Source organism: Monomorium pharaonis, chromosome 5 (assembly GCF_013373865.1).
Source record: "Monomorium pharaonis isolate MP-MQ-018 chromosome 5, ASM1337386v2, whole genome shotgun sequence".
Taxonomy (NCBI): domain Eukaryota; kingdom Metazoa; phylum Arthropoda; class Insecta; order Hymenoptera; family Formicidae; genus Monomorium; species Monomorium pharaonis.
The window spans coordinates 23,604,549-23,625,144 of NC_050471.1; the positions used below are offsets into that span (position 1 = coordinate 23,604,549).

Here is a 20,596-nt window from a genome sequence, read left to right on the forward strand (position 1 = left end):
TCCGCCGCTGCCGCCATGTTCTCTCACGCTCCAGCGCCGGTCGGACGCACTGTCGACAGTGTCGACTTCGTGCGTGTCTCGCGTGTCAGAATTTATTGTGCGCAGGTACGGTTGTGTTTAGAATGCCGTCGCGCTAACAGACGACCCGCGAGGCATGTGAGATCGTAACAGAGGTATTCATTTGTAAAACGCGGCATCGTGCGTTTGCTTTCGAGTGAAGTGTTCGTGTGCGCGTTCGAGCAAAGTGTTTGCTCGAAGGGGATACGTTCGGTAGAATATCGCGAGTGTCAATTAAGTGAAGTGCTACTAGTCGTGCCAGCAAAAAAAATACAAAATTCTTGAAACGAATTTGTCACCGTTCATTGTATCTCGGCGCGTAATTTTCATTCAAACGGTTTTCTCATCGCTTTGTTCGGCCTGCGTTTCCACGAAGTTACGTGACGTCACGCCACTTTCGTGCCATGTTGATTTTCGCCGCCAATCAGACGAGCCGTCCTTTTCACGTATTTTTTCAAATGTAACGGTCGTGAATGCCAATTGAAATTCTTGCGCGCGGTTTACGTTTTACTTGTGTGCGATATATCATCCGTAATATCGGGATTGCCAAATGAAGTATGTGTGTGTGTAGCAAGTGCGAATTTTCGTCAGGAGTATCGATTAAAATGACGATCAGTAAAACGTATCAGTTGCCACGGTTCTTCGCAACAAACAATGCTGTTTCATCGATCGCAATCGACACAACGTGATTCGAAGCCGATCCAGTTTCGGTGAGTACAAATTCTGATGTTATACGCGTGCGAAAATAATTTCCATGTTCTCTTACAAATAAACGGGAAATGATACGTTAACTTTTCCGGAAACGCTGTGTGAATTTGAAGAACTTCGATTTTCGTTTATCGTTGCACAAAACAGGACTGAGGAAAAACGATATCTTTTGACCATCAATCACTTTTTAAAAAGGAAAGCTAATCCTTTGTGTTTACTCAATAATTCAAAATCGAAAAATTGCCTAAGACTTAAAATCTTCAATGATATTTACAGAGAGAAGGATATGTTCAGAATTACTTACATATATCATCGTAATTATAGTATGCACAGTGCAAGAAATGTCTTTCAAGATTACCAGAGTAAAAGTAAAAATGCACATACATATGATGTGTTTGTATATTTATTAATATAATATAGATACATGATGTCGTAAAGTCTAATTATTATCATGATTACCATGAAAAAGAAAGCAATACTTTTTCTCTTTGTGTACAATTTTTTACACATACATTGATTATTATACTTGATTCATACTTACAATTTCACCAGCTATTTCTTTGACTACATAATGTGCAAAACATTTTCCATCATTCATAATGAATGAGAGAAATATAGATATAGAAGGCAAAAAATGTGTGCAAACACATTTTTAATTATATTCTTAAGATGTTATTCACTTTTAATGTAATGTTCTCAATCTTAATTATACATACATACATGTATACGTTTGTAGTCACAGAGTTAATGTTTTTAATATAAAAATAATTTCTATAAAGATTGAACGTTACGTTCAAAATAGTAAATGGTAACATATGCCTCAAAATAAAAATATAAAAATATTGATATTTTTTGATATTATCTTGTGTACATACGGTCTGTAATTACATATTCCCTTATGGAAATTTCAATTACTTTTGAATATTAAGAACATTGTTAATGCTTTTAATACTCAAAATAAATAATTAATGACTGGTTAATTTGACCAAATTACCAGTATTAAATCTCTGTATGTAGTAACAATCCAGAAATTAATGCTTATATCTATATGATTTTGTATCTTTGTCTATACGATCATGTATCAAATATTTGGAATATTATAGGTATTTCAAGTTATACATAAAATGTCACAGTGGAATGTTTACTTAAATAAAATAAGAACATAGCCTTTTATAGTTAACATATTTATGTGTATATAAGGCAATCATTAAGTTTTTTAAAAGATTTCAAGAGATAATTCACGCTAAGCTTCAGCATGGAAATTTCATATAATCATATGTCCAAAACCACCATTTAGTTTCAAAGATATAAGATATTAAAGTTGAAGAAATAATGTTATTTACTTAAAATTTGCCAAAACTACTTCGGTTATTTTAAACATATACCAAGTTGCATACAAAATTTTGAGTAATTTTCGAAATTAAAAAAAAATTTTTCTCTAACTTTGATATCTTTAATATTAAGTCATTTTGATCATATGAAGTATTTGTTTTGTGAATTAGTGTAAGAAATCACCTCTTAAAATCTCATAGAATACTTATTAACAATCACCATGTACATATGTGGTAGTATGTAATAATTTAATATTTTAGCGAAAAGAACTATGGAGAATATACAGCAACTGTGCACTTAAATCGCTAATTATTCTACGACAAAATCTAGAGCCGGTATTCATAGTCGAATCTTATTCAAGACCCATCTTAAGCACGATCTTGAGACGTCAATGCTGTTATTTCATTGGTTAAGTAAGTCTCAAGTCTGTTCGAAGCTAGACTTAAGACAATTCTTGAACTTAAGATCTGTCTATGAATTCCGTCCTAGAAAATCATTGCGACAATAGATGATGAATCTTTGTAACAATACAAATAAATGTAATTCGTTAGCTGTATATTGAGTAATAACGTTATCCGATAACTGTAATGATTCATTATGTAGGGTTATCGGCAGATTTATTAGAAATAGGATAATCGAAGCATATTGTTGCTAATCCGCAGCATATTTTCGTTCTTGCTGCGTCGTTTTTGGCCATTGTAAATGTTCACGTAAATAAAGGTACAAAGGTATCACTAATACGCTAATATCATCTACCGATGCTATAGGCGAGGACTTTTCATCTGCTTCGTTAGGATTCTCTGGTTTTCCCATTTCCCATCCATACTTTACCGATTAATCGACCTCTGGCCGCTTGCACCAATTCTTGAGCACCCATTGTCAGTCTGTGAAAATCAAATATACATTGTATCTTAACACAATTAAATCGTAGTTAATTTTCGTATTGCTCTAATATTCTCTTCGTGATAATACCTGTATTCTAATGATGGAGTATCAGGTGCAAAAGTTTTTCTAAGTATCGCTGCCGCTGTTTTATCCATTACTACATCCCATAGTCCGTTCGTGGCAACAATACAATTTCGTTCGGTAAGATTGTCCAAGTCTAAAGATTGTACTTCGGGTTGTGATGATAGATCAATGGTTTGATATTAACACCAGTATTTGCTGCCTTTAAACTGTGATCCCCAAAGCCTTTAGTCATGCCTATTTTGCAATTTTTGTGCTATGTGGGTTTGCTCTATGAATCACAAATAAGTTTAATAAACAGAATTATTTTAATTTGAAGTTATAAATTACTGCTAAATAAATACAATAATTATATTACCCTTTTCCATGTCCCAAAATGAGCGGTAATTTTAGGTCAGGATGCATTAAGGTTTTGTACACCCAACCTGTCATACAAGGTTTTCTATACAAAACCAAAGATCCCAGTTCCTTTTGTAACAGTCTTTTTCTAAACTCTAACGGAGTAAAATGACCTTTGAGTAACTTGTTGCTTCTTAAAAAACCTAAAGCTCTAATGCGATTTGATTCTGAATCTGGAGTATGATCTCTAGTAAGAGCTTGTTTTCCTCCCCTAAAACTAATACAGCTCTAATCATAGGAATATAGGAATGATTAAATAAATATTTAATTCAATAATGTACGATCAATATAAATTATAACAGTCACCTTGAATCACCAGCACCTGCTGCATAAAGTCATCCATTAAGAAACAAAATTGTAGTAGCCGTACAACCACCACCACCATTTCAAGCCTGCATCTCCACTATTTGATCCATTTGTTTAATGTTCCATTTGTTTGTACGCTAATTCTATAGCGCTTGTAACCTGTAACTAGATCTCTGCCCTTTATCAGTTCATGTTCATCTTCATTCAATAGCATATTGCCTGGTATGGCCAGTAACCTTTCCTGTTTTTTTTTACAAACGCAGTTTATTATAAATATATAATATAAATATATATCATTACACATTAAAAATGATCTCTGGTATTAATTTTTTCAAAAATAATACATACTAGGATTATCCTATGTAGATGTAATCTTGCTGTAATGCTCGGTCTACAATGTCAGCAGAAGTAATGGAGTAAGGAGTAAGAGTAACAATTAACCAATTAAAAAATGGGAGTAAACGATGGGCAAATCTCATTTCATATTTCTTACTTCTTACTCCTACTCCATTACTCTTGCTGACATTATAGACCGAGCATCAGAGCCACTTGGTACCCTGCATGTTCATCAAACATTGAAAACATGACATAAAGCAGTGTAACATTCAAGTGATATATTTCTTTACCTGCTTTTGTGTTTGAGTTTAGAAATAATATTTATCACCTTTTCAGAATCAAAACCGGAAAAGGAATGTAGCAGTAGCCAGCAGCAGTATCAGCAGCAGGAGCAGCGACAGCAATCGGTGAGTGAATTTTTATCAATTCAATTATTTGAATTTATATCATGTATATGTGGTATTGCACATTTATAGAACACGATTATGCACATTTGCATAAAACGGATTTAAAATATGAATGCATATAATTGTAAAATTTACAGGTATAGCATGAAACAGAATCAAATAAACGTGGACGTAGCATATATAGGTTGGGTTCGGAGAGCACGCTTTTGGCGCTGTGAGCGTGCTCTATCTTTTTTCGACATTCACTGAGCAACAAGGATAGTATGATACTTTTAGCGCTAATAGCGCCTCCCCGAACCCAGCCATAGGTTGGGTTCCGAGAGCACGCTTTTGGCGCTATGAGTGTGCTCTATCTTTTTTCGACATTCACTGAGCAACAAGGATAGAATGATACTTTTAGCGCTAAGAGCGTCTCCCCGAACCCAGCCATAGAAGAGACCCAACAAGTCATGCACATTACCTACGGGATTCATAGATATTTGACTACATAGTTCAATGTGCACATTTTGTGCACATAGAGGCGCTGATGGATGAAAACACTGATCTTATTTAAAGATCGTCTCAAGCAATTGCCGTGTTCAGCAGACACAACTGTTGAGTGAGGCCTGGTCTACAATGGACGTCGTAAGTCGTATCGTAAGAAATTTAACCAATCATGTTCGCTTTTCTTCTCTCTTTCTTCTCTAAGATCAACTATGATTGGCTAGATTTCTTACGACACGACTTACAACATCCATTGTAGACCAGGCCTGAGCGCTCAGTGATTCTTTAATATGATTGGTTAATACCTTTAGATCATATTAAAGAATCACTGAGCGCTCACTCAACAGTTGTGTCTGCTGAACGCGGCCAATGTCTTAAGATGCTAATACGGCTCTGTGATTGGTTGATGGCATCTTAAGACAGTATTTAAGATGATCTTAAATATAAGACCCGACTATAAATACCGGCCACAGTAAGTATAGACCGAGCATTCCGCTGTATAAGCGTACGTTGATGCATACGAAAAGAAAGAGAAAAGATATAAAAAGATCTTCTTTCTCTTTTTAATGCCGGAGAAGTGGGGAGCACTTCTCCTCATCTCCTTATCAATCGACGCGAGGAGATGATCGGTAGATTTTCGGTAGATTTTTAAATAGAGTTCTGGCGATTAAACATTTGTAAATAATTTTTTATCCCCGAAATCAGTACGACACTCGAGTAAAGGTGTCGGGCTGGATATAGTTATGACAATTCTGGCGACAATTCTAGATCTTGTACATTTCTGTGCTACATTTCTTTGATATCGTTTTTAAACAGAGTTCTGGCGATTAAAATTTTACACATAATTTTATATTCTGCAGGAATTTTGGAAATATTATGCTATCTGGGAATACGTAAGAAGAATTAATTAATAAATATAAACAAACTTGAATGGCATGAATATACTATGATATAAATTAAAGCGTGTAAAGTAACGTATAAAATAAAGCCTAAGAAAATAGATATTTTATTTAATATATTTTTGTTTACATATTATATATATAATAGCAGGTATATTTATTATAATAATATACATTGCAAGTTGATAATATAGTCAACATATACAAATAATTTAATTTTTATATTTTAATATTAATTTAAATTATATGTTACATATTTTTTATAGCATATTTAAAATATGAAATATTAAAAAATTATAATTTCACTAGATTTTATTCCGTTTTGAAATTGAAACGTAATTAAGTAATAGACACAAGAAAGAATAATTTTTAACCAACAACTCTGTCATATTCGTGTAAAAATTAATTTTTATTATGTTTATTATGTTCTCTGATGACAATAGGGATTATCCATATATTTAAAAAATTTATATCTAATTTGTTCGCATGATTAAATGTAATACTGAATTATGTAATATTTAACATTTATATCTATTTCATAACATTTAGATAATTTGTACAATTAAATTTGTATAATAAAATATCTAAATATTTACATTTTTTAATTTTTTGTTATTAATTTAATTTAAAGTTTTAAATTTTAAAGTTTAAATCACAAATTGTCTTAAAAAACATTTAATTTAAAACATTATCTTATGTATCTTAAAATTTTAAACTTTTGTAAGTCTTAATTTCATTTTTAGAAATATGTATTTGTAAACATTATGTTTTATTATTATTAATTTATTTGTAAACAAAATAAATAAACTATATATATCCATACTTCTGTTGGATAAAATTGTCATTATAAATTAGTGTTAAATTACAGAGATTAATTTAAAAAAGTCAATATTTGATGAAGATTTTGGAATTGTCTAAATTTTAAATCTAACCCAATAACTTAAACTTTATAAAGTTTACTACTAGAAATAGTTTAATTTTTCTTATATATTCTTTAATAAATGTTACATTTTCTTATGATTAATATTCAGTATAAAGTTTTTTTATTATCGTTTTGTTTTTGGCAAATCGTGTCTTAATCGTGCTTTATTTTTTAATAGATTGCTGGATCTCCAGCAAGCTTTTACCAGTCGTTTCAGGGATTAAATATCGCACGTAAGGTACCGCTGCAAGTATAAAAAGTCCGTAGCTCCAAAAGACGATTGTTTCTCCAGCCAGATTGATGAAAGGCTGGTAACTCTTAACAAACATGAAGGCTAATAGAGCGTTGCTCGAAAAAACGCAAAGAGAAGCCAGATTCTTGAGATTTGCCGGAAACATTTCACCCAAAAGAGTACTAGGCACAGTGGATAGACCGCAAGACACGAACAGATTAAAAGATAACAAAGATGTAATTGGTAACCATGTCAGTTTTTCGGGTTCGAAATTCAGAGAGAGAAGATAAAAGTGAAGACCAAGAACAGCAAAAGAAATTGTGACGCCGACACTGGAAAGCATCAGAAGGTTTTTCCGGCCGAATCTGTCCACCAATAAGATTGTGATGAAACCAGCAATAACTGTGGCGAAACACATCGCCATTACCACAATCGACGGAGTGATGTTTACTTTAGTACTGATGACGATGATCTCTGCGTAGGCGTTTATCGTGCTGAACGAGCTCCCTTGGACGAAGACGTTTAAACCGAACATGATTAGAATGTTCTTCAAATTTGCTGGAACAGAAAAAGTTAATTATAAATATACTTAAAGGGATGCTAAACTGCTCGTCAAACTTGATCGAGGTCGATAATGCAGAGTTATTTAGGCACGTCATTAACAAAATTTTATATGTATTTTTTTTATAGATTTAGAAATCCTTTTCCAGAATTAAAGTTTATGTATTCCGTACACTGTTATCGTCTATATTTTAATTGTGGAGAAGGATTTTGGAACAAATTGTACAATTCTGTCGATAAAACAGATAGGATCCCCTTAAACACGGAAAAATTTTTTTTCTAAAGTTTCTAGGTTTATTCTAAAAGCACAGTATTGTTCTTTGCTGAAATGCCAAGTGCGCCTCATACTTATACGTACAAAGACTAAAACTTTTATACGCAGCAAATGTTTTCACGAGTCGACTACAAAAGTCGATAACAAAACTATAATTTTCTAACTTTCTTTCGTTTTTTGTATGAAATTGATCGCAGCGCACCACTATCTGTACTTTAATTTTGGAGAAGGATTTTCAATTCCATGCAATCAGATTGCAAAAGGATTTTGGTGTCCGAAAAATTAGTGATAAAACAACAGTTTAGTATCCCCTTAATATTACTTAATTTTTGTTTAACTCTTTGCTGGATAATGTCTTATGTATGCGATATTTAAGCTTTTGCAAATTTTTGATATTAGGTATTATATTCGTCATAATTGGTTTGTAACATTTAGTACCTTATATTCTTGAGACATATATATAAATAACATAAGTATGTAATTATTTTGTATTATAACAGTAAACTGTTATCAAATAGTACAATGTGGAAAAAGTGCGGGAAGTCGCGCGGCTATTGTCTACTAGTGCGTTCATCTGCACGAGTGGAAAATAGTCGATCCGTATATTACACACCGTATTTTTGTTACTTGCGTCCAAATGTGGTCCTTTGAGTGCCTTAAGTTTTTACAGATTGACAGGTTAGCAAAGGTTACGTACCAATATTTTATGATATAATATTGGTGTTACAATGAGATTGGCCAATATACTCCAAATATAATTATAATGTTTATCCGATATAGCCAATGTACTGTCAATGTATTGTGCTATTAGGATTAAGTACTTATGGAATATTAGTGTAGTACACCCACAAGAAAATCTCGCAAATTCAAAAATCCAAATTTTAATGAAACTTGTCATAAACGTGGAGGGAGTTAATACATAAAATTAGAAATTTTTTATTGTGGCTAAAAATGGTTCGAAGAGGTAGAATAATCTTTTAAAGGAATTAAATTTTGTCTCAATATATCTTGTAAATAAACTATTAAAAAATTTTATACATAAGTTTTATAGTATAAATATTTCTATTTAACTGCTCTATTCAACTATTTATTTTTTGAAAAAAATTATTTTCTTTTAAATAGCGTAGTTATTAATTAAGTATACTTCCAATATTACAAGTATTTAATAGTTTGTTCTGAGTATTGATTGCTAGTACTATTTTTTTGTGAAGGATTTTTAACAGTTTAAGAAACGTTAAATAAAACAAGATTCTGTACACCAAAATTAATATTCTTACGTACTCCGCAACATATGATGATAAATTACAAATATGACTAAAAATATTGACTAAAAGTATGTTTAAAATCACAAATCATTAGTAAGCTTATAATGATTATCATTAATCCTTCGTTGATACGTGTGGTCACCCATACGATAACTTTAACGCACTGTACCTTTTCCTTTTCCTTTTCTTTTTCTGACTTTGATGCTTCGTACCTTTTCCTTTTCTTTAATTTTGACGTTTTGTATCTTTTATTTTTCCTTTCCTATTTATTTTTTTTAAATTTTTTATTTATTGAAACAACCTATCTTCTATGCAAAATAAATATCTGTCAAAGTTGATAGAAAAAAGAGGTGTATTAACGAAGGATTAATTTGTTTATTCTTTCTCAGTTTTTAACAAGGCCGAAACATCAGTAATAGGAAGAAAATCAATAATATATAGATATAGAGAACTATAGATAAATTTTCATTCTACTTTTTTAAATTAATCTATAATGCGCACTTAGATTTACATTTAATTTTAATATAAATAATAAAAAAATTAATCAATTTTTTTTTAAGGGATGTGGACATAAAACAATTTAAGCACAGCTGCATTAAGCTTTTAAAATCTCTAATCTTTGGATTTTTGAAATTTTAGTTTTTGAAAATTTCGACTTTTTTAATTATAAAATAAAAGAATTGTGAATTTTAAGATTCTATTTTGAAACATATTATATTATACAAATTTTTAGATACTTTGTCATCTATTTTTGAACAAAAATTTATATTTTATATGGAGTACTCCAAAATTAAAAAAATAATTGACGCTAAAGGCAGATTTAAGTAATTCACTTCGATGTCGAAATACCTGGTAATAAGAAATCCTTGAGTTTCATTAGAATGCTAGTGCTGGCGCCGTCGAAAAAGTCCTGGAGCTCTTGGATTTCAGCTTTGACGTCAGTTTTTCGTCGGAACCATTTGAGAGATGCTTCAGCTTCGTTGATATCGCCGTGAAGAGCATAATGATAGGGTGACTCAGGTATCAGGCTGAAGAGGACCATGAAGAGGATATTTGGCACAAGGCTTACATAACTGAACATCTCCATGGACAGATAAGGGCCCATCACATTGCCCAGGAGCATACCCATCGATGCTGCGTTCACGTTCAAGGATATCTGAAGATACGATTGCATAATATGATAACAATTTTTTTGCTATATTATCGGCAAACTTGTTAAGTGGATTATTGACGCGAATATTTAATTAAAATGATAAATAAAAATTTTAAAAAGGAGTAAAAATCAACATATTTTGTTACAATAATTATTTTGATTAGTGTCACAAGATTTAATTTTGTGTTATACACAAAGAGAATGTTCTCTAATAGCGTTTTTGACCGGCCTGGGTTAATCGCTTCGGGAGCGATTAATAACGTCATAAGGCCAATTTCTCTAAAAAATAGAATAACTGTGATTATTCTAGTTCTAGAGAAAAAAAACTGAGATAGGTTAACTTAACCCAAGGATGCTATTCCGTAACTACTTACCAACTTTGCGCACGTATTTTGATATTTGAAAAAATATTATACTCAACGACACTTAATGACATCGATAGTTATCAGTAAGTTGTTACCGAATAGCACTTCAGCTCCGGTCGAAAACGCCAATTTAAAATAGTGTACCAACATAGACATAAAAATATTTTACTAAAATTTTAATGAAATTTAGTAAAATTTTACTAAATTTAAAAAATTCTTTCCAAATAGCATTATAATTACGCACAATATTTTATACTATTAATATTTTATACTATGCTATTTTACAAGAATTGAAAATATTTAATATATGTTGTGGATGTTTTTTTATAAAATAATATATTGTTGCTTCCGAATAAAAGGATGTTAACTTAGAAGCCGTTTGAAAAAGGCGTTAACTCGGAAGCCAATTAAAAAGGGCGTAATTCGGAAGCCGGTTGAAAAAGGCGTTAACTCGGAAGCCGATTGAAAAGGACGTTAATTCGGAAGTCGATTGAAAAGGGTGTTAACTCGAAAGCCGGTTGGAAATGGCGTTAATTGATAAACTGGTTGAAAAAAAGCGTTAATTTGCCTGCTAAAATTTTTCGCTTTATTTTAGTTACGCAGCACTGTCAAAATAATTTTGGTGCTTGATTTAAAACATAAACATATTAAAACGAAAATGAATATGCACATATAGGTAGAGCACCAAAATTATTTCGGCAATGTTGTTAAAATTTAAATTGAAGCGAAAAATTTGAGTGCGCGAGTTAACGTCTTTTTAACCGGTTTCCCAATTAACGCCTTTTTCAACCGGCTTCTGAGTTAACGCCTTTTTCAATCGGCTTTTGAATTAACGTCCTTTTCAATTGGCTTCCGAGATAACGCCATTTTCAACCGGCTTCCAAGTTAACGCCCTTTTCAACCGGCTTCCGAATTACGCCCTTTTTAATTGGCTTCCGAGTTAACGCCTTTTTTCAAATGGCTTCTGAGTTAACACCCTTTTATTTGGAAGCGACGATATATAATGAATATTTGTATTACAAGTGTGAGAAGTTGGCTATTTTTTTAGTGTGGAGAGTGGATGCATGAGCAAAGGTAAGCCCTAAACGAGTGCGTTTACCTGCACGAGTAGGAAATAACCGATCCACACATTATACACAATATTTTTTGTTACCTGTGCATCGAAATGTGGTCTTTGAATGTGAATTAACTGATTAGCAAACTGTTAGGTTTGCAAAAGCGATGAAGTGTCGGAATTACCGAGATTGCGATGAAATGTCAATAATATTTGCAAGAGTTATATGCTTATCGCGAGATGACGTACCTGCGGTATATGACGAGAGTGTCAGAATAAAGGGAAAGTTGTGAAAAAATAATCAAGCCTGGGATTTGGGATAATAGTCATATGATAATGATACCTGCACGATTATTTTTGCACGCTTATTGATGAGGGTATGAGTTTTACTTGTGTGAGAAAGTAGTCCGTGTACAATCGATGATTTTGCAGCCGATAGAGAGCCACAAAAAAGAATTAATTTTTTGTTACATATGTACGTTTTTTTCGTGGTTTTTTACCGGCTGCAAAGGACTACTTCTGATACTTAACAAAAACTTATTTTTTGTTATATGTGCGTTGAAAGTAGTATCTTTTGTGTCATTTTTCTGTAAAATTGCAGATTTCAGCATTTTAACATTCTTGCATTTAACATTATAAAAAAAATTTTAAATTAATTCTTAACTATTTTTTTGTAACCCGTTTTAATTGTTTTAGAAAAAGATAACAAAGCTTAAATATTATAGATATCGGACAAATTGAATGGCAATTGTGACTGATTTCGTTTCCACTCTTATTTGCTTTAATATCTTTAATGATACAAACCTGATGTATGATCGTAATAAGGTATCAGAATTATATTATAGTCACTATATTCGTTCCAAATTTTATCACTCTAATTTTATTCTTTTATTTAAAAGTCTTTTGATAAATAAACACAAAATTTTGAATTATTTTAGATATTATTATATTACTTCATATACAAACTTCTAAAGTTTTAAAGTTTTTCTTAAATAAAATAATTTAGAAAATTGTATAAAATAGTTTGCATTAAAAGAATTTTTTTAAGAATAATTTAAGAAATCTAAGAAATTATACAAGATTTGTATTAATTTATGGAACTAACAATAAGAGGAAGAGTCAGTTTGTGTAGTGTGTGTTAAGAATAATAATAAAATAATAAACTATTTGTTCAAATTCAAGAAAGAAGTAAATTAAATATATGATATTACAGTTTAAAACTTATATTAATCCAGCATTTTACTGGTATTCACTTTCTACTTAATTTCTTTTTATTGTAATACCAGAATGAGATCAACTTATTTAAATGAGAGTTATTTGCTCTATGTAGCTTTGTAGATGTTGAATACGAATTTAGTTTCCAGATTACTTAATTATTACAATTTTGAAAATTTTGCAAAAAATGCTATTTTTATGTAATTTGTTATAGTATAACTGCGATATGTGCGTGCTGGATACTTATTTCTGCAATAAAAATTAAAAATATGTTAGGCATTTTAGCTCTCGAAAAGAAATTTTGTTGACTATGTAATTAATAATAATAAGGTTATTTAACGGTTATTAATAAGGTATTATTTATAAATATAAAACATGTAAAAAATTCTTATAATTTTTTGTTAAAGTTGAAATATGATTTAATTTTTGTTGGCTATTCCATCAATTTAAATTCGTCAATTTTAGCATTAGGTTTGTTTTGTATCATGAAATTACTATATAACATAAATTTTTGCAAAAATCCAGATGTTTTTCAAATTTTGACATCTGCCGCATTGAATTTATTTTGAATTTGTCAATTTGACATTAAATTTATATTCAGTGATCTAAAAAACAATCATTAATGTTAATTTGTAATTTTTCTGCGTAATATTTTACATACACATACTTCATGATTATCTTATTAATTAACTGATATAAACATTTCTTTTGAGAGCAAAAAATCATAATTACGTACTTAATTTTGAGTATAATAAAACTTCTCGTTACATATGTGATTATAATATCATAATTACACTCAAAATTAAGTACGTAATTATGATTTTTTACTTTATCATATATATAAAGTCAAAATAACTTTTTTTTTGCAATTTCAACTTTAATTTCTCAAAATGGTGATGCGTAATAGAGCAATTTGGAAACGAGATTCATATTTAGCGTCCAAAAAGCTACAGGAAATAATTCCCGCTTTGGCGCATTTTTCTGTTGTGTAACGAGAGAGAGAGAGAGAGAGAGAGAGAGAGAGAGAGAGAGAGAGAGAGAGAGAGAGAGAGAGAGAGAGGGAGAGAGAGAATTAAAAAAAAATTAAAAGTTGTAAAATATATATGGTACAAAAATAAATATCAAAGAAATTTCTTAGTAATTTCCAGAAATGCGGTAAATCAATTAAAACAATAGAACTATTCTAAACTTAAAGAAAGAGTGAGAAAAAAGTAAAAGAGATCACATAATAAAGTTTCGCGAAAAGAGAGAGAGATACATCTAGCAAACACCAACTAGCAATTACATAACTGTTAGTTACCATTTTCTACTCAATAATATAAAGTTAAATATTACATAAGTGTTATAAATTATATAACAGTTATATTTTTGAGCAGAAAATTATGATTAATAGCTATATAACTGTTAGTTGGTGTTTGCTGAGCGGTTGGTTAAATTACCAGGGAGCCTCGGATAGCAGGATTGGCGATCTCGCCGAGATACAGGGATACCGCGGGCCACATGATACCCGATCCAATTCCGGAGCAAAATCTGGAAAGATAGAGCCATGTGATCGATGTGGCGCAAATGTTGAGGATCCAGCTAGAGATCAACGGTAGGCTCGATAACAGCAGCACCTTCTTTAGCCCGGCATACTCTGAAGGATCGTGTCGTGGCACGTATTAGAGACATGTCATCCTGAGAACAAGATCACCACAACTCAGAATTGCGGTCCTCTTTGAAGACGATATCGTCTTTTACTTTCGTTTACACATATGTTACGCCGACAAATTGTTCTGCATGAAGAAGGAAAGATGCTTTTTTAGAAAGATAGAATGAAGAAATACATAGGAATATTTCAGGAAAATATTTGGAAAAAAGTTCAAATTAGAAGTATAAGATGACATTAATATTTTAGGAAAATGTTAAAAAAAGAAATCAAGGATTTCAAAAGTTTAAAAAATCTGAAGAATTAGAAAAAGTAAAGATCTATTCCTGGACGTATCCAAGGTTTTTTTCAGAGAAGGGAAGGAGTTTAATAATTTTGTTATCACATAAACAACAATTTTTTGTGTTAATAAATTGTTTTTTAGATATTTTAGAAAATAGTTACTTTAGAATGCTTCTTTATTTTTTATTTAAAATGAAAAAAATATTAATTAAAAAAAAATTTTGAATATTAGTTCGTGAACGACAAATTACAATTCTTTTACAATTTTGACTTTATATTACCATGCAACATTTTTTTAAATTTTAATTTAATGATGATATAATATATGATATAATAATATATTATGTACATTACGTGTTTCTAATTTATTACTTACGTATCATCATTAAACAATTAATGTATTTTAAATTATATTTATGTATATTGGCTGAAGAAGACTTTGTGAAATTAAAATATTGTCTTGTAGCTTTTATACTAGCTAACGATATAATCTTATCAAATAAACATCCAATTTTTGCTTGTTCTATCGATTTTGCATACTCACTTATACTTTTCTCTTGAAGAAAGTGTAGGAAAAAATACAGTTATTAAAAACGTATAGTTTTTCAATACTATTATTGTTGTTATTATTATTACACACAAAATATTAATAATTATTTCTTTAGAAAAAGAATATTAAAAAATTTTTGAAAAAAACAGAAAATTTTCTTGTGTAAGAAACTTTGCTGAAGATTATTAATGATATGATAGATATTAAACAAAAGTTAAATAAAAAGAAAAGAAGAAATAATGTATAAAAACCGAAGATGGCGCAACAAAATTTCTAAATTAAAAAATAAAAATAAAGAATAAATAAAATATTTTTCTTCCTGGATACGCCCATAGGTTTATTATTTAAAATTTTAAAGATTTCAGGGAGGGATGTTAAAATTACATAATTTTATAGGATTTTAAGACTGCTTGAAAGCTTTAAGAAAGATATTGTTTTTAATGTTGTATCTTTATAGCCTTGTAAATAATTCTGTGATAGAATATGATAATTTATATATTCAAAATTTCAAAGATATATGTCGGAAAGTAATGTATAATTTCAAACATTTTGCATTTTGTCTTTTTTTGATTATGTTACTTTTCATTGGGATATGAAGATTTTTGTTTTGATAAATATTTGATTATTACTGAGTCGTGGTTGACTTGTTCTTATAATCGCGAATTATTGCTCAATCAGAAAAAGAGTCAAATCGCGTCGATCAAACAATTGATAGATCGAGAAAAATTGGTTGCGTTCTGCAAAAAAAGCAGCTTTGCAACTATTGTAAAATTCTTTTATATGATTGGTTTATATGTTTAGATCCAACAGGAACCAAAAGCAAGAACCAATTGTGTTGAAGAATTTTACAGTAGCAATTTTGCAAAATTGCTTTTTTTACTGAACGTAACCATTTACTGAATACAATATAAAGAGAAATGAGAAAAAAATCAAATTTTTTCTTATATTACATAATTTAATAATTTTTTAATATTAAAAATGGAAAGAGAGAAAGAGATAGAAAATGTAATATTAAACATTAATAAAAGAAAAAAAAATTCCTTAATGGAAGACATTAATGATGTGTTAATAACATGTAAAATAAATTATAGAATGTTAAATATATATTATATGTTTTAATTGATATATTATAATTTATGACTTGTATACATTATATATGTTAATAGAAACACAGAATTATGTTGGGTTACAACAGCAAAAATAGAAACGATGAATTTGTTATCATTTAAAGAAATTAATTTTTTTGATAAATCTATTGAAACTTATGATCGAAATTTTATGAAGGTGAACATGTATGTTTTTCTAGCGATAACGTGACTCTTACCTTGACAAAAAGCGCCGAGAAGTGCCCCGATTACACGTCCGAGACTTAAAAGAGACGCCACCCAAGATGCCTCAATGTCGGTCAGTTTTAAGGGAACGTCTGCTTCTGCTGATGTTAATTGCGCTAAATATGGTGAAGCCCAACCGTTTGCAAGACCAGAAACGATGGTTTCTAGAGAGACTGTCAAGCAAAACGAGATGTTTCATTAAATGTTCGAGCTGTCATTAATGAACAACAGTAGTTTTTAGAGAAAAATTTTTTTTGAATTTTTACATTAATCTAAAATCTAAATAATAATGAGTCAATAAATGCCGACTTAAGGTTGAATAAGTCTGGAAGTTATTATTATTCCTTAACAGTAATCTTTATGCAATAATACAATAAAGTGCAAACGTTTCGGCTCTATTTCCGTCCTTTTTAGTATAACATAAATTAACAATTTAAGAGAAAAACGATTTTTACAAAATAATAATTTAACATTAAAGAAAATGTAAGTGCTACATAGGAATGTTGCCTCTATGGAAGTCGAACACGTTGGTCGCATCAACATGAAACACATTGTAAGTAAGCACAAATATATAGTATTTTATAGTAATCTGTTTTTTTAATCAGTAAAAGGGAATTCAAAAAAATTTGTAGACCACATTTTTTTGGTTAACATTGGATACGACCACCATTGATTAACTTATCATTGACGCAGCCATACAATGCTAATCTTTACAGTTTTTATAATTTTTGACTCAATAAAACTGAAAAAAATAACGCGCAAATGATTACACTTAATTCAGTGTTTAAAATAACATTAAAATTATAACTAATCAAATTAACGGTTACATTTAATTGATACTCAATTATATTTGATAGTAACACCAAAAATTACACCTAATTAAAATAAAGGTCACAGCCAACTATTTAAGGATAACATCCAAAATAACATTAAAATTGATAGTAAACCTTCAACTGACACTCAAGGTGCACAATATAAAAAATTTTGATGTATTTTTTGTAAAAGGATGCAATTTGAGTGCCAGTTTATAAGAGTTAAATCTCGTTTACAATAGCAGTCGTAAAATCGTAGGATAAGGTCGTAAAGTCGTATCGGTTGTTGGAAAGATTGCAAAGTAGTAGTTGTCGCAGCAAATCGATCAAATTCCTATTCCTGCGACTTTACGACGAATCAATCAAATCATTTAACGGACAGAACAAAACCAACCCTAACGAGCCGCAAGCGCCATCAAAATCACGTACATTAATTTTATCTATGTAGACAATGTTTATATTACGTCTGCGCTTTCACCTAGGCGACTTAAAATTCTTTTTAGCGACCAATATCTACGATTTTACGACTGCTATTGTAGACAAGGCTTTAAAATTCTTATAGAGCATTGAATACGACTTCTAGCTTAGAGTGACGTTTTACTTTACAAAATTTAAACAGTAAAAAAAGATATCAGAAAGTGTGTGCTCATCTTTAATGTATGCAAGAATATTAAAAATATATGTATACTTTTCTTATTTTATATAGAGTTTAGATTTTTTGGAGAAAAGTTCAACAGCGTATAAGAAATTTATAATATAAGAATACAAGGTTTGATAATGTGTAAATCCAAATATAAAAATGTAGTACATTTAGCTAAAGTGCGATAAATTTAGAGTAAGACAATAATTATACTATCTTGAATTGTTAAAATTATGAGAACAAGAGAAAAATTTATTTAACAGAAATTACATCATGCAGAAACGGTAGTAGAGAAAACGTTTTTTTTTTCTAATAATAAATGAGCTTTACTTTTTACCCGATTACATAACTTATCTTATTAGTTTTTCAAGAGAGGGAAATCTTATAGATGCTTGTTAGCATCAAAACTATTAAATTCTTTATCAATTTAATTTATAAATTAATTATTCTGACTTTATGTATAAATTGTATTGTTGTAAGACCGACAAATTAGTGCGCAATTTACGTGAGTTTATAAAGAAGATTGTAAACATTTTTATAAAAATTATTAAGTAGCAGAAATTGCCTCCATCAAGAAATGGACATTTTTCTTATTTTTTATATTAATATTTTTATATGCAGAGTGATTAGAAAAATGTTGTATAAAAGAATTTTATATATATATATATATATAATTTTATTTAAAAAAAAAATGCTCTTTAAAGGATTTGATTTTCAAAACTAATATTCTACTAAAAAAATATTCGCACAATAAAATCACTGTAATTTCTTTTAGATAAATTCTTCTGTTTCTCTTATAGTTTTGAAGACATTCAAAATTGTTTCACTGAATATATATTTTTTATATATTAGTCATTTAATCGGTCAAGATGTTTATATCACGTTTGTATCATTAAACAACTTCACATTATACAATTTCACAATAATATTTAACATACATCAATGCAGAGTAGTGCATGTGATTAAATTCGTTATTAGATAGTAGTTTTTAGTATGCAAATTTAATAATTCACTTATTTAATTTTGGATTAATTAATTTAACACAATATTTAACTATCTGCTTTATCTTTCATCTTAATAGAATAATTTTATATCTGACATGCATATGTAGTTTTAATTAAAACATTTTACTCCAAAATAACTTAAAGTACACATACTTGCAAAAGCGGTCAGCCATTGTGGCCAAACGGTGATCTTTTTGCTGTCGAGAGCCTTTGGATCTTTAGTGCAGAACATCTTTTCTCAAGATGTGTGGGATGTAAGTTATTGCATATTACGCCAGATAAAATCGAACTGACCCTTACGAATTCGAGATCGTCATTTGAGTTTCCTAATGAAGAAGAAACGAGGTAAACGCATTTACATTCCGATAAGAATACGACATATTTATAGTGTCATTACGCATCATGTGATTTGATCATACATTCACAAATCTCATTTTATGATACGGTGTATTTGCACTGGTAGTGATCTATAAAAAGCAAATGTCAGTATCAATTTATTGTCATACAGATTCTCAAGATTCTCTCTTTTTCTCTTTGAGAGAAAATAATGACAATCGCATGTTTCGCGCGTTTTATCTTAAATTTGCAATACCTTAAATTCGATCTGACGTCGTCAGCAGTCCAAGTTTTTAAATGTTTAAAGCGCTGAAAGAATCAAGTAAGAATCTTCTTAAAAGATTACATATTTAAAGCTTCAAAAATTAAAATTTTTTAATTTGACTCAAATTTTAATATAAATTTTTTTTAAACTGAGATTTCTCCTTTTAGAATCCTAATTCATAAAAGTGCTAGAATTTAAATTTTGTGATACAAAACAAAAATAATTATAAATATTTAAATGTTTGTGTATTTTAAATTTAAAAATTCACACAGACATTTACTTTCAATTATTTTAAATGTGTAATTAACAATTTAATAAATAATAATTACGAATGCATATAAAATATTGCATATTGTACATATAAAATTTAATTATGTAAGTATAATATTTTACATTTTATTATTTATATAATAATATAGAGAGAGGAAATAGTAATAAAAATTAAAAGTCCTTATTTACATTTTGTGCAATAACTTTTATTAATATATAATTTATATATTATATATGCGAATAAAATATTAAGTTAATCAGTATTTTTAATATGAAATATTAACAAAAGTTATTGCACAAAATAAGGGCTAATAATTTTTATTAGAGGAAAGGCATTGAATTTGGAACATTACTTTGTTTTGGGACTATATTTCTTAAATAATGGTTAGAAAAATACTTTTGAAAACTCGAATTCAAATTAGAAAATATCTTCTATCAAATGCTATAGTAATATTTATAATACTGTTTTGTATTTTTCTAATAATTAATGTTTTTGTGACACATGTCAAAAAGGGCATCTGACG

General features: G+C 29.6%; 1 protein-coding gene and 1 pseudogene across 1 annotated transcript; both read right to left on the minus strand.

Annotated features, from left to right (window-relative positions):
• Nucleotides 1–1,150: 1,150 nt before the first annotated feature.
• On the minus strand, nt 1,151–4,279 carry LOC105837715 (annotated as a pseudogene).
• A 2,671-nt stretch (nt 4,280–6,950) lies between these two features.
• LOC105837718 (facilitated trehalose transporter Tret1) lies at nt 6,951–19,818 on the minus strand. The gene is made up of 5 exons (XM_012682733.3): nt 19,355–19,818; nt 16,739–16,918; nt 14,374–14,570; nt 9,997–10,303; nt 6,951–7,605 (listed from the first exon to the last, which is right to left on the minus strand). The coding sequence occupies exons 1-5, from the start codon at nt 19,431–19,433 to the stop codon at nt 6,980–6,982; spliced, it is 1,389 nt and encodes a 462-aa protein (XP_012538187.1). The 5' UTR covers nt 19,434–19,818; the 3' UTR covers nt 6,951–6,979.
• Nucleotides 19,819–20,596: the final 778 nt, after the last annotated feature.